We start from the raw sequence: 14,405 nt of genomic DNA on the forward strand, positions 1-14,405 counted from the left end.
GTTTGGTATGCGACGTACATCCTTCTACCTTTAGTTTACCATTTTGAACACAGCCCAGTTTAGCAGTCCAAAAATCATTACTATCTTAAGGCTATTCAGTAGCCTATTGGAAACAAGTTTATGGTCCCAGACTAGATCAGGGGTGGGCAAACTATGGCCCACGGGCTGGATCTGGCCCATCAGGGTTTTGGATCCGGCCCGTGGGATTGCCACCCCCACGGCATCGCAGGACCCGTGCCGCTCCTGGAAGCGGCCGGCACCATGCCCCTGCGGCCCCTGAGGGAGGAGGGTGTAGAAGGCTCCACACACTGCCCTCACCTGCAGGCACCACCCCCCAAAGCTCCTATTGGCTGGGAACGGGGAACTGCGGCCAATGGGAGCTTCGGAGGAGGTACTCGCAGGCGAGGACAGTGTGCAGAGCCCTCTGTCCCCTCCTTCCTCAGGGGCCACAGGGACGTGGTGTTGGTCACTTCCGGGAGCAGCGCTGGGCCAGGACAGGCATGGAGCCTGCCCTGGCCCCTGTGCATGCCGCTGCCACCGCAGAGCTGCTCCAGTTTAGCAGCGCCAGGTCAGAGCTCACACCCTGCACCCCAACCCCCTGCCCTGATCTCCCTGCCACACCCTGCACACTAACCACCTGCCCTGAGCCCCATCCCGCACTCCGCACCCTTCCTGCACCCCACCCCCCTGCACATCTCAGCCATTCCCACACTCCCAACCCCCTGCCCAAGCTCTACATTCATGGCCCTGAATGCAATTTCCTCACCCAGGTGTAGCCCTCGGGCCAAAATGTTTGCCCACCCCTGAACTAGATCCTAGCAGAATGGTGTCCACTTCACAAAAACAGCTGGCACCAACTGAACCTCCACTGGCAGCCTCAAGAGAGGAGCCAAGGGCTGAATGAGCATGGCAATTTCTCATCTCTAGAGATGGTCCTTACAGGGCAGAAGAGAGGTGCAATGGCAGGTCCAGTGGGCATCATTGCCTGTTCTCATGGTAAGTTACTTCAATTTCCACTAATGTCAAACTGGCACCTTTCTTGAATAATGAAGCGACCTTCAAAAACTGAAAAAAAAATGTATTCTTATGATAAAAACAATTTTTTAAGTGAAAGTGCCTCATTCTGTTTTCTATGCTCACTGCTTTTGAAAATGTGTCAGTTGAGATTTCTACACACCTGGGGAAAAAACCTAAAAGGATCCTGTCTAATTTGGAGAAAACAATTTGTTATCCTTAACAGAGCCTCAATAAATCTATTAATTTATGTGTCTCAGATATGTTTTCATAACATGTCAACAACAACATTAACACCCCCCCCCCCAAAATCCATGATACATTAAAGGCTTAATTTCAGCAGAGTTAAACAAGAGACCAGCCCCACAATCCATATCCACATGAGTAGCCCTGTCAACTTCAGTGGTACTACTGTTGTGATTCAGGAAAGCCGGGCCTCCGTTTTATTCCTGGTGTAGGGGTACAACAAATAATGAATCATAGACGAAAATAATCGGTCCGTGTGTGTAATGAATTATTGCAGAGCTTCAGAAGAACTAACAGAGATATTTCATTATACAGCTAGGCAGTGACCTGAATTAAAAACACTCACACAAGAATAAGGGGGAGTAAGAACTCCTTTCACATCCCTCCGCAACAATGCAGACGCATAGAAGCAAGTATGGTTACTTGACTATTTTCTCCCTCCTCAAAACAGATTGGCAAGGTGGGGTGAAAAACAAGCATAGCCTTGACCAAAGTAGTTGAGCTAGTGAGCGCCAGTAATCTCTTATTGTAGGCTGGCAGGAAATTACCGCCCCAGAAGCAAAGAGGAAGTAGAGAAAGAACCGTGGCTTGGAGCTGCATCTCAGATTCATAGTGCCTCCTGGTTTATTCCCATTTAGGCACCACACCAACTGAGGGCTCTGTCTGAAGTCACAGTCCCAGAATGTTGAAGCATCTTGCATAAGCAAGGACTTTCATCCTCATTACCTTTAGAAGTAAAAAGTAGAAAAGAGGCTGAAAGTGTAAAAAGCCTTTTTCAGTGATGTCTGGATCTGTGCATAACAGGGGAGGAGTCTACTGGCTATTTCATTGATCTTGCAACACCAGTGCTACCAACCTCAGAGTCAGCATCACATGATATTGAGATCCATGAGCTGGCTGCTGATGTTGGGCACTTCTGTCCCCTTGAGGCAGTAGATGAAAATATCAATTCTCAGTTAAAAAAACAAAACAAAACAAACTTCACAGAATGCTACTAATAAATGCTGTATTATAGGTATCTGGTCAGCAACATTTAATACATCTGTACCTATGTCTATATAAAACACATCTCTATAGATCTATACTTCTATACATAGAGTTTTTTAAATTTTGCAGGATACTTTGAAATACAGAGCAGTATTTTCGGTGCCTTTTGCATCACTTTGCTGTGTGCTTCATGCAATTTATGTCAAAACCTTTCAGCTAATTGCTGTTTGCTTTATATGGCTGTCAAGCGGAGTTTCACTTTGATTTTTGTTACACTTTTTTAGCAGTTTCAGTTCATATAATTTTAAACCTATTGAGCTTAGAGTTTTCTATTTGATTGAACCCATCTGGACAGCAGAAATGAGAACTTTGTTCTGGTCTGTAATATATTGCCCATCGTTTTGTGAAATTTGGATGTTTCATCACTGAAGTTTCACAAAGTAAAAAAATGTGTCTAAGTGGATTCATTACATTACTTGATTTTTGTCCACACTGAAAGCTGGGAATAGTCACTCAACCAATAGATATAGAAGTATTAACACAAAACCCCATATTCCTATCCAAAACTGTCAAAAATTTGGTTTTAACATTCAACAAACAGTCAAGGGAGCAAAGAACAGATTCTGATGAAACCTGGATAATTTAATTCCTAGGTTCAAGTTTGAAATTAGACAGATTTCATAAGGTTAAAGCTTTTGAAACCAAACTTTAACACACAGCAGCAGCATTCCATTGTCATTCTCTCTAGCTGAAATAACCCTTATCAAAAGGCAATTATTTTTTATTTGTTAGTGTTTTATTGCATCTAGTCCATAACTATCTACACTACCCACAAAATCCTCCTCTTTACCTAACATAGTCTGAGTACAAAGGGACAAAATATAGGTAGACAGACTGAAGAGAAGAGTTTTCCATTGTCAAAGCTATTCTATATTCTTGCTTTATATTAGATAATAACCAAATATTCTGTCGAATTAGCCGCACTGATGATCTTTTATTAGTTTCCTCTGTATATTTTTAACCTGCAGGAACATGGCCTTTAACTACAGTAGATGATCAAAACAAAAACAAACACCTTCTTCCAGGACTGGTCACCAACATGGGAGCAGGGGAGAGGGAGAGTGGGAAGGTAGGCAATTGCATTTGCTAGCTGTTGAAGAGATGACATTGCCACCAAGCAATATTATTATAAGATTTTATACTACATGGAATACAATGCGCCTGATTTGATCTCACTTACCCTAGTGCAACGCTATTGAACACACTGGAATTACTCCTGATCTACAGTGTTGTAAATAAGTTCTGGATCAAGCACAATGGGGTTGCATTGATATAAATGCAGACGTCAGTGTGGGGGGGGGGGCTGCTGCTTCCTCTTCTCCCTATTCCTCTGCTGCTCCCCTTCTTTGTGCTGTAGGGAGGCAGGAAAGGGTATTTCATGCTGCATTGGGGCACCAGACCCTAACCTAGCAATCAGGCAAAGGGTGGAGCTGACAGGCATGGTTCATGTGATGTCATCAATATCTAAGTCTTTCAGTGGGCTAAAGGAGAGCTCCCGATAAGAAACAGCAGTGCTTCCTCTTAGACAGGAGTGAATTGGAGCCTGGAAAAGGGATCAGGGTGGTCTCCTTTATCCATTTCCCCACCAGGACAGAGCAGGACTGAGATTACACGGCCACCTTGGGCCAAGTTTGTTTTAGTTAAACTACCATAATTGAAACAGAACCAAGCAAGACCAAATGTCTCCCAGGAAGATTACCCCCGAAGAGCTGTTTTTTGTGGGCTGGATCTTTTTACTGGTTTGGGGTTTTTTTCATGCTGGCTTAAAAGGGTTAGTTATCTCAGGCCCACGGGGTGGGGAAGCAATTCTATCCAAGGTTCTATCAGGCAGCATTTTTTGAACTAATCGCAGTTGTGAAAGTTACGGTATTGTTTGCAGTGTATTTTTTGAAGCATTTAGTGTTTTATGGAAAGTCTGTCATTTAGAAAAGCATTCCAGACAAATTCACTGCAGGATAAGCTACTGAGAGAGACTCTTCTTCACCCTCCCGGTCTTACTCTCAAGTGAGTGCTGCAAAATGGCTGGCCACCTTTTAACCATCTGTGCTTACCTGTTAGTAACCTAAATATTATAAGGCTCACACCCCTGATGCAGACTAAATCCAATTAGTAGTTGTTGGTTTATCAATCCAGCAAAGCAGATTTAGAATAAATCATTCCTGGCCCAAAGCAATCCTTAATAACAACTTCTAGACACTCTAAAGTATTCTGTGTCTTTTGTCTTTCACCTCATCACTGTTAACAGCTGATGAAGAGAGGGACTAGGAGGAAAGGTCAAATCAAGGTTTCAGTCCAGCTGTTCTGTACCTGGCAGTGGTACAATATGCACCTACCTAGCTTGCTGGCAGACATTGCAGAGCCATGCCTTGTCCTTCTTCTGATAGGAGCTGCAGTTCTTGCAGATGTTGTATTTGCAATCTTGGCACTGCCGCTTGCTATTGATGAGAAATGTAAAAGGAGAGCAACAGCGAATGCAACAGTGCTCATTAAACTTCTGCTGCTTAGAAAGGATGCTGCACTTGTTACCCTCTTCATCGAGTTTCTGCTTCATCTCACTGGAACCAAAAAGAACAAAAAGACTAATCAAAATAATCCTCCATTTGGAATTGTCTCTGTACATCATTTAGTCCCCTACTTACAGTTGCATCAGGCCCCCAAAACAGCCTTCTATGGGAAAAATGCATGATAGAAATGCATAGTCTGGCCACAGAACAGGGAATCAGGAGCTTCCGTAGTCTAATCATGCCTCTGACTGTGCACTTGGGCAGGTCACTAACTCTCTGGACCATGTTCTGGAGCAAACCATATGACTTCACATCCGTAGCCCTCTTCTTTGTTAATAATTAATAGGAGTTTTTAACGATTCATTACTGTTTTTAGAATGTGTTGAAGATGAAAACCACTGTACAAAAGTGAAAGAGCTGGTTGGACAGTATTTTAAAAAACTGATCTGATTCATGAGGTAATATTATTCACAAGAGCCTCAATTCAGCTTAATTGCATGCTTAACTTCAATGAGATTTAAAAATGTTGCTGAATAAGGGCAAATATTGGACCAACTGCTGGTTATTAGTTAAAATATTTCCAAACCGTGAACGTTCCATAAGCGTTAGCACAAGTGTTTATTCGTCCAAAAATTCATCCCAGAGGTTTGATATTCGTTATTTGCTTTTCTACTATTTAAAACGTATCAGCCATCCAATCGAAGAGTGGAAACAACACCATGTGACTTAAGCAACTGATCACAAAATACAAACAACAAAGAGCATCTAGTTAAAGTGAGCAGCTTGTAAACACTGTATAGGCTGCAAAATAGTCATTGAAATTACTCTGCAAACTCTTAAGATCAATGCATACACTAGAAGAAAATCAGGATTGTTTTGTGGCCAATTTCCTAAATAAAAATGGCCTACATTTACATAGAACAGTACTATAACGAACAGTTTGGCCACTTCTACTGACTGATCATCATTATTTAGTATGACCAGACAACATAGGATAATGTCCAAAACTCATATACAGCAGGACATGTTGATTAACATATAGGAAAACAATCATGATTCATTGACTTTAATTTAAATGAACACTTTTTTATTACACCGTTGCTAAAAGAACAGATAAAAAGATGTATTTATTAGCACATATGTATTCAGAAATTGGTTTAAGATTCAGTATATAAATCACTGTAAACAAAGCTTGGTATGTTTCTAAAAAGCCCATAGTACTGTGTTATTCATCTTCCTATCTGCCATTTCCACCTCTCAAATTCATAACTCAAAGTGAAAACAGTCCATTTTGTGAAAACCTTACAAACCAATTCTAAAGTTAAAGTCTAAAAGGAATGCAATTACATCAGTGATATAAAAGGTATATTTTCCAAACCTACACAGACCTTGGTATTAAATGGAGTTCTGCATGCATGAGATGTTTTGAATATTTAACACCATGGACCTACTTAGCCACTGGTGGTATTGATCCATCTAAGAGCAGCTGAAGAATACAGTATTGCTTAGTTACGCCAGATAGGCAGATCAAACGTAAGAAGAATGTCTATGCAGTTCCAAAGGAGAGGCTTATTTTATTTAAGACATTTGTTTTCCAGGGGGAATTATTTATTTCTGTGACTGTCCAGGAGAAAGATCACAGTTCAAACAGACATGAGACCATCACTTATAGGGACAAGTTAAGGGAATACAGTTTGTTTAGCCTGAATAAACTGGACCAAATTAATTCCTGGGGTAATTCCACAAACTCAGTAGTTATGCTAGCGATGAATTTGGCTCATGATATTTAAAGCGTGAGCAGACTGTATTTAAAAACGGGGAAATGTAAAGGGAGGAAAACCATTTGTAGTAGTAAAGAGGTAAACTGTGGTTAGTCATTACACTGCCACACAAAAGGGAAGGGAGAAAGGAAGCCCCCTCCCCGCCCTCGCATTGTCTTTTCCAATTTGTGATTCATTTATACGAACCTTTAATGTAAAGGAGGCAAAGGTATCCACAATGTCTACCATCAAATCTAACTCTGCCACAGAACTTTGTTTTAGAAGTGTGTATTTTAGGAAATAGAAATGTACACTCACGTTGTTAGACTAAAAATTAATTAATTAATTCTTCTGATTGAACCAAAAGGTCTTGTTGTGACAGTTTATGTAAAAAAACTAAGTATTTCACTTCAGTCACTGCTTTGGGTAGTGAATGTTTTCTGGCATGTCATCCTACTCAAAAGCCGGTTTAGGAACATTATTTAGCATAATGCTTTTGGTCTAATTCTCTCGATTAAATTTTGATTGACGGTCTCCTTCCTCTTTTCTTTTTGTATACTGTGTCAAAAACATTAATTGTCGCTGCCATGCTTCAATTTGTTTTTAAATGTCCTAAAGGAGTTTAGCCAGCTTCATAAAAAAGAGGCCAGGTTTGCAGCTTGACTATTTAATACTCAGATTTATGATCTGTTATAGTAGGTATCTTGGTGTTCTGAAGATATGTATCGCAAATCAGATTATACAAATTATAGGTACCTGTAATTTGGAAATCGATCAAATACAGTCATAACACCACACTTGTGATGGAAGAGCTAGCGCCAGAGCAGTTGTTCCCAAACTTTAACAATCAGTGAACCCCTTTCACTAAAATGTCAAGTCTCGCAAACCCCCTGCTAAAATGAATATTTCCAGGGATTCTCTCCTTTACCGAAGTATGAATTATAAAAGCAGTGATCTTGGAAATATAAAATTTTGTTTTATGACATTATTTATTATCATTACAGTATTTTTATTACATTATGAAAACGGCAACACTCTTCCAAGATCTCACTTTCGGAGCTTGCATCACTTTGAATAACCCTTTTATAAGACAAGGCTCCTGTGTTTCTTCAAGGAGTATCAGATGTGAAACAGCATGAAGGTATTTAAGAAGCCAACTCAAAGAGTTCCTCTTACACAAGCATTCAGGTCTTGAGCAGTCCAGGCAAACAACGCACATTACAACAAAGCCTAAACTTGTTCTCCATAATAATTTTAAAAACAATACAAGCTGCCTATTTAATTTTAAAAACAGCAAAAAAATATCCACCTCCCTTTCCATTTCTTATAAGGAGTCTTGAAGTTTAAAACTCCTCACTGTGATTGATATGCTTGCTTTGATCTGCCTAGCTCCTGGAAGTCCAGGGACTGCATGTTGCTGGCTCCGTGCTGTCTGGGGTCCCTAGGGACAGCTCTGTCCGCCATTAGGGAAATTTTTCCCCAAGAACCCCCTGTAACATTTTGCAAACTTCAGTTTGGGAACCACTGCACTAGAGGTAAGAATGAGACGGGGAGTCAGTATTCCTGGATTTTCTTCCCAATTCTGCCATTTATTTGCTGACTTTGGACAGATCACTAAATTCTCTATGCTTCATTTTACCCATCTGTAAAATAGATACAATAATACAGACTGCATCTAAACCCCATAGGTTCTAGGAAGACTAATTGTATGAAAAATTGGGATCCTTATATGAAAGATACTAGTTCAAAATATGTTGCATCATTTCACACTAGTTGTCATAAAAGTTATCTAGTTTGCTTTATAGGATCCCCCTCCCATGACGATAGCATCTGAGCAACTGATCCAAATATGAATCTGTTCCATCACCAATACAGTTTGCAGGCAATTGAGTTATCATTACTAAGTAAAATCTGCTGTATGTGCAGTACTATCATCCTTATGGTTAGGGGTCACCAGCCCGAAAAGGCTGAGAACCACTGCTCTAGCTCAGAGGTTCTCAAGCTATTTACCACTGTGGGCCGCACATCTGGGCTGCATCCAATACTACCCTTTATGGGCCCGAGGATGTCACATGGGCTGCAGCTCTGTGCTGATTGGGCTGCAGGTTGAGAACCATTGCTCTAGCTCAATCAGAAGTTCTGAGCTTGATGCAGGAATCACTTGGCCTGGGTTAAACAGCTGATCAGACTAAAAGACCCCTCCTGACCTTAAAATCTATGAATCGCTGTAGATGTTGAAATCTAGACTAGAGAAAGCAATTATGAAGGGAACAATCATCCAAAGCAATAGTGTAGAGGAACAGACCAAAGTGACCTACTCTTTATTTTGCTTCTCTAATCTCTAGAAGTGTGTGATAAGTATGGACTATGCACCAGCTTATATGGCTTCTTCTCTAAACAAATGACTAAGAGTGTACACAGCTGAACACAGTCACATGTAGTGAAAATAGTGCAAGACACCTGTTACATACTGGAGGCAGCCAGCCCCTACTGCTTGCGTTGCCACGACTACACTATTTTAGTGCACTAGCTCAATCAGAACTAGCATGGCTATGTCTCCTCAAGCTTGGAATTACTTTACCGGCTCAAAGAGTAGACACTCCCTAAGTTAAAGGGGAGCAAAGGCTTACAGAAGATGTGTATATGGGGATAGAAAGGAAATGCACGGAGGAGGCAAGAGTCTTCAGAACTTTGTAGAAAACTCTGGGTCTGCCCTATCTTGTTGCTTTGCCAAGACTTTGCTCCTTATGCTGTCCTAGCTAGCCAGACAACAGCTCCTGCTACTGAGAACCTGAGGCAAAGGAACCCTGCAGGCTCAGAAACCAGAAAGCAAATAAAAAGTCCCCACTATTTATTTATTTATTTTTTCAACTTTATGATTTTTCAGGCATGACTCACGGTGTTTGAATGCTTGGGCTTGGCAATACTACTGGTATCTTCTCCTTCAATTGTTGAGGTGCTACTCTCACTAAATCACCGTCAAGCGCCAATGCAGCCAATAGGTTGCATTGTCCAGAATATGGAAACTGTTCAGCTTTTAAAAGTTTATTGAAAAGAAGGTACAGAGGGAAGCAAAGAAGTCTATTAGAGAATGAGGAATCACCAACACCACTTCAGGAATGGAATGACACTGGAGGGCCTGATGACCAGGACTTTAAATTAGCCCATTTCCACTGCTCAGTCATGAAGTAAATAGGACAACAAGGTAGAGAATAAAAGGCAATCCTGGCACTCACTCTCACAGCTAACAGGTAAGCTCCAGCAGGGAGAGGCAAACTGGTTCCAAAGATCCAATAACTTGGATGAGTGTTAAACAGTTTTGAGTTTTATCCAAACCTTACTATACATCACATTATATGCCATAGCCTAGTAATGAGAGTATGTAACCCAGTGTAAATTATTACTGTAGTATAAAACTGGGCAGCAGATCCAAACTTTTTCTAGGTCTTTTATTCCAGTTGTTTTTATTGCTAGAAAAGAACATTGTACAGAAACTTTTTGAAAAGGGAAAAGCCAATATTTTGTCTCAGGAGCTAGATGGCCCGTGTCTTAATTTGGTCCCTGCCTCATGTACCTTCCAGAGGCAGGCTGCAACACGACAAGTGCACCTGCCTCAGTTTCTTCTTTAGTCACCTATGCAAAGGAATGTTGTCTCAATGATAAATTCAAACAAAGTACCACAGTCCCCTCATAGCAAAAACAGCTCCTCAAACTCCCCAAAATAAAACAAGATTACAAAGCAGCTGCTTTTCAACCCCATTCAAAGGTCACCATTCCCAGGTCACCCACCCAAGGGAGTCATTAACCATTCAATCGCTGTTCCTCTAGTCCTGTTTCGGGGCCCCCTTCTCCACATCTTCTACACAAGAGTTTCAAGACCTGCTTCTCTCCCACGAGCATTCTCCTATAGTCTCAAATCAGGTATCCCGCAAGAGGATTCTCTGCAGTGTTTCACTTCCCCAGACCTTCTTGGCTGTAAGTCCTACCCTGCTCAGTGGAACTTTCTTCCAGGACCAAGTCCTTGTTCCTGGGCTCCTCCCACAGCACTCCATTCAGGTCTTCTGCCCACGGACTCCCTGCAGTGTTACACTCCCCAGGTCTCTGACTGTGAGCACTACCCCTGTTCCCGGGGACCTCCCTGCAGTGTCAACCCCTTGCTTATGGTCCCAGCTTACACTGAATATGCTGGCTCTCCCCTTCTTACAAGGGGTCACTGGGCAAGTCTTCCTGTAACTTGGCAGGGTTTTCTAGCTCTAGACGCTTCTCTCAACTGTTTTCCTCAGAATTCATCACTAGCAGTTCATGGTTACTGCTCTCTTTCTGGCTTCCTGCAGCTCTTTACCTTGAGCATGTTTCTGCTGCTCCTTTGGCCTCTCTTCTATGCTCAGGCAGCTCTGTACTGAATGGTTACAACAGATAAGAATACTGCAGTAACTATGTAAGCAAACACACACACAAATTGGGGGGCACAGAATGTATTCTGGGGAGGCGTGAGAAGACAGAGTGAAGAGTGCTGGCCGCTGGTCACATGCTCAACTCTGAAGGCAGTGCTGCTGCCAGCAGCAGCGCAAAAGTAAGGGTGGCATGGTACGGTATTGTCACCCTTACTTCTGCACTGCTGCTGGTGACGATGCTGTCTTCAGAGCTGGCCAGCTGGAGAGCAGGTGATTTTGGAGCCTGTAGATAATGAGTATTTGCCTTTTCTAAGATTAAGAGAAGAACAAATATAAATGCCTGGTTCAAGAATATAAAACAAGCATTTACTATGACTTTTGGGGGATTGGAAGTATCCTATATATTACCTCTCCATAAATGGCATGTAGAAATCACGCCCAGGGCTGAGTAAATTCATATTATGAGACTGATAAGTACTGTACACTTAACAACAGAAATTATTATGCTAAAACCTTACTGAGATACTGATTTTTTAAAGCACTATCTGCATCCAAATGTACCCTGGATACAATCTCTCTTTTTTTTTAAATTCAACCCAGTGGAAACATTGGATTTTGTTCATTCACACATGCTCCTGATAATGGGAAGTGTAGGTACACCAAAGGCCTTTGTATCTTTTATTAAACATCATAAAATACATGTAATGAAGGCCAAGTTGTGGAAACTCACTGCTAATTGTTGCTGAACCAATTACACCGCTGATGGGCACTGTGAATGTCAGCATGCCTAACACGTGCCATGTTCTTAAAAATGCACAGCAGGCAATGCAATTGCTAAGGGAGAGAATAGATTCAGCCAGTACCAAGATCAGAAGTGAACACACCACATGCCCAACATCAATCCCACGCTAACTGCGCTAGTCTCTAACCTAAGCTGATAACAATTTCATGGCCAGGGGAAGCAGTTTCACCAAAAGAATGATTCATGCTTTTTCACTTTACAGACACTATCAGTTGGAGCTTTTTCCCAGTTGCTGGTACAGCCGTCAGATTAGTGTTTATAATCAACTGGAAATGAGTGATATGTCAGACCGTAATTAGATGATAAATACATTGATATTATTTTAAATTCCTTCTTCCTATGTAAGCTTGTAAATTGTTAAAGAGACATATTTAGCCTCATTTTCTGCTGTCCTGTTGTATAAGAACAGGGGTTCTCAAACTTCGTTGTGTCTGTAGTAGTTTATGCATCCCCTCCTGCCATACAAGTACATTTACTGATTAAAAAATAAAATCAACATGCAACTCTCACTAAATATTAAAAACAGTACAGCATTAATTCAAACAGAGCCATTTAAGTATATAGTACATAGCTCTCCGTCTGGTCAGCTCTGAAGACAGCACTGACACCAGCAACAGTGCAGAAGTAAGGGTGACAATACCATACTATGCCACACTTACTTTTGCGCTGCTGCTGGCAGCAGCACTGTCTTCAGAGTCGGGCAGGTGGCCAGCGCTCTCCACTCTGTCTTCTCATGCCTCCCCAGAATACGTTCTGTGCCCCCCAGTTTGCGTGAGCAGCACTTTTGACTAATGGGTTTTGAATATGTGTAAGTTGATACACATAAAAGAAACAGGAAGTAAATTATAAAGCTATTCTTTGAGGGTTCTCATGAGGTCAAAGCAAAGCTTGAGTGGTTAATGTAATCACTAGGATTTGAAGCAGAAATCATTGCCCTGTCATTCAAATTTTGCCAGATTACTTTGCATATGTATCGGAGGGGTAGTTAGTCTGGATCTGTAAAAGCAGCAAGGAGTCCTGTGGCACCTTATAGACTAACAGATGAATTGGAGCATGAGCTTTCATGGGTGAATATCCACTTCGTCGGATGAGAGACATGGCAGATGAGGAAAGATTTTGAGATATGAGAGAGAGAAAGAATGCACACATATAGTTAGGGAAGAAAAAATGTGTTTAGAAACCCTCTGCCAGTGCAGATTTGTGTTATTATCCATTTCATTATCAATAAGCAGTTGTTACTTTCCTCATGGTGACATGTAGCAGTCCAGCATATACCCCTGGACCCATCACCCAGACCGTGCAGTTAGGTAAGCAGTACAGCTTGCTGAGGAAGCAGCTTTTATGGCATCAGAAGCAGGCAGCATCAGAGGACTGCACTGAGGCAGGTCAGCACTGCAGTATGCACTGACAAAGGCAGTTTTATTATTGTTTGTGACAAACAAGGAGTAACGCTATCGTATAGCAGCCTCGCCTGGAGTGCCCCCTTTCGACAGGCTGCAGTACGACAATTGTGCCTACCCTCCATTTCCCTCCTTTTGAGTCTCCACAAATAATTCACAGTGTATTACTGAGAATAAATAAATATAGCCCTTGGGGAAAGATACAAATACAATCTCTCTGTGATCCATTTATTAAAAAAATCTTGTTCACACAAATCATAACAGAAGTCTTTCTACTATCATTCAGAATTCCCCCAGCATAGTCCAAACAGTATATGCAACATATAGCCCTGGAGTCCCTCACAACGTCCCGGCTCTCCAGCATAATCCTTTCCTGTCCTTGCACCAGGAAAACCACACTAGCCATTCCAGCTGGAGTGCAAATCCACTCTTCCCAGCAAACCTCCCCACAGTTTCTCTCTTGGGAGCCTCCTTGCTAGGGGAGCACCCTTAACTCCCCTGGGCCCTCTCAAGGTTCCTCTGGGTCCTGCTCTCTGGCCCTGAAATTGTCAGCGGTTAAGCTCTTCTGCTGCTCCCCTGCCTTCAATCCTTGGCTCCGGCTTAGAACCAGAAGGCAACTCCCTCAGTGACTGCTTCTCCTGCCCTCTGGCATAATGAAGTCAGCCAGAAAACCCCTCTTGCTGCTCTCCTTTCCTTCGGTCTTTCCCCAGGTAACACCTTCTGCTTCCTTCTGGGACCTTCCACAGACTTCTGGTCCCCACCAACTCTCACCTGCTCTGACTCACTGAGATTCACCTACTCACTCATTGGGTGTCTCTGCTCTCTAGGACCCAGGGGATAGCCCTCAGGTGATATCCTGACCACTCAACTGACCAAATGGGAGCACTTGCTCTGGCAAGGGGGGCTGGACCTATTTCATTTACTGGGGCCAGACACCCTGTGACAAATATATATAAAGAATGAAGTTTTCTCCAAATCATTTTGTAATTCTGTGTTCAAATGTAGAGCCGGCCACACACCCTACTAGTGCTAGCACTGTTGTGCAGCTGAGCAGACTAATGAACAGAGCAGGTTCAGAATTTTTCATTGAAAGTTGTTGTTTTTTCCTCCCTCCCCAGAAAATGATGATTTGTCAAAACTAAAACTTCTTCTTCGAGTGATTGCTCATATCCATTCCAGTAGGTGTACGCAACGCGCGTGCACGTTCGTCGGAAGACTTTTACCCTAGCAACTCCAGC

General features: G+C 42.2%; 1 protein-coding gene across 3 annotated transcripts in view; it reads right to left on the reverse strand.

The window, feature by feature from the left end:
* Positions 1-14,405, reverse strand: part of MYRIP (myosin VIIA and Rab interacting protein) — a 377,671-nt gene that overhangs the window by 197,834 nt on the left and 165,432 nt on the right. For all 3 annotated transcript variants that reach the window (XM_075062536.1, XM_075062534.1, XM_075062535.1), the window contains exon 3: positions 4,641-4,862. In XM_075062536.1, coding sequence (XP_074918637.1) covers positions 4,641-4,862 — 222 coding nt within the window. The remainder of the gene's footprint in view (positions 1-4,640; positions 4,863-14,405) is intronic.

The sequence above is a fragment of the Chelonoidis abingdonii genome, chromosome 2, assembly GCF_003597395.2.
Source record: "Chelonoidis abingdonii isolate Lonesome George chromosome 2, CheloAbing_2.0, whole genome shotgun sequence".
Lineage (NCBI taxonomy): Eukaryota > Metazoa > Chordata > Testudines > Testudinidae > Chelonoidis > Chelonoidis abingdonii.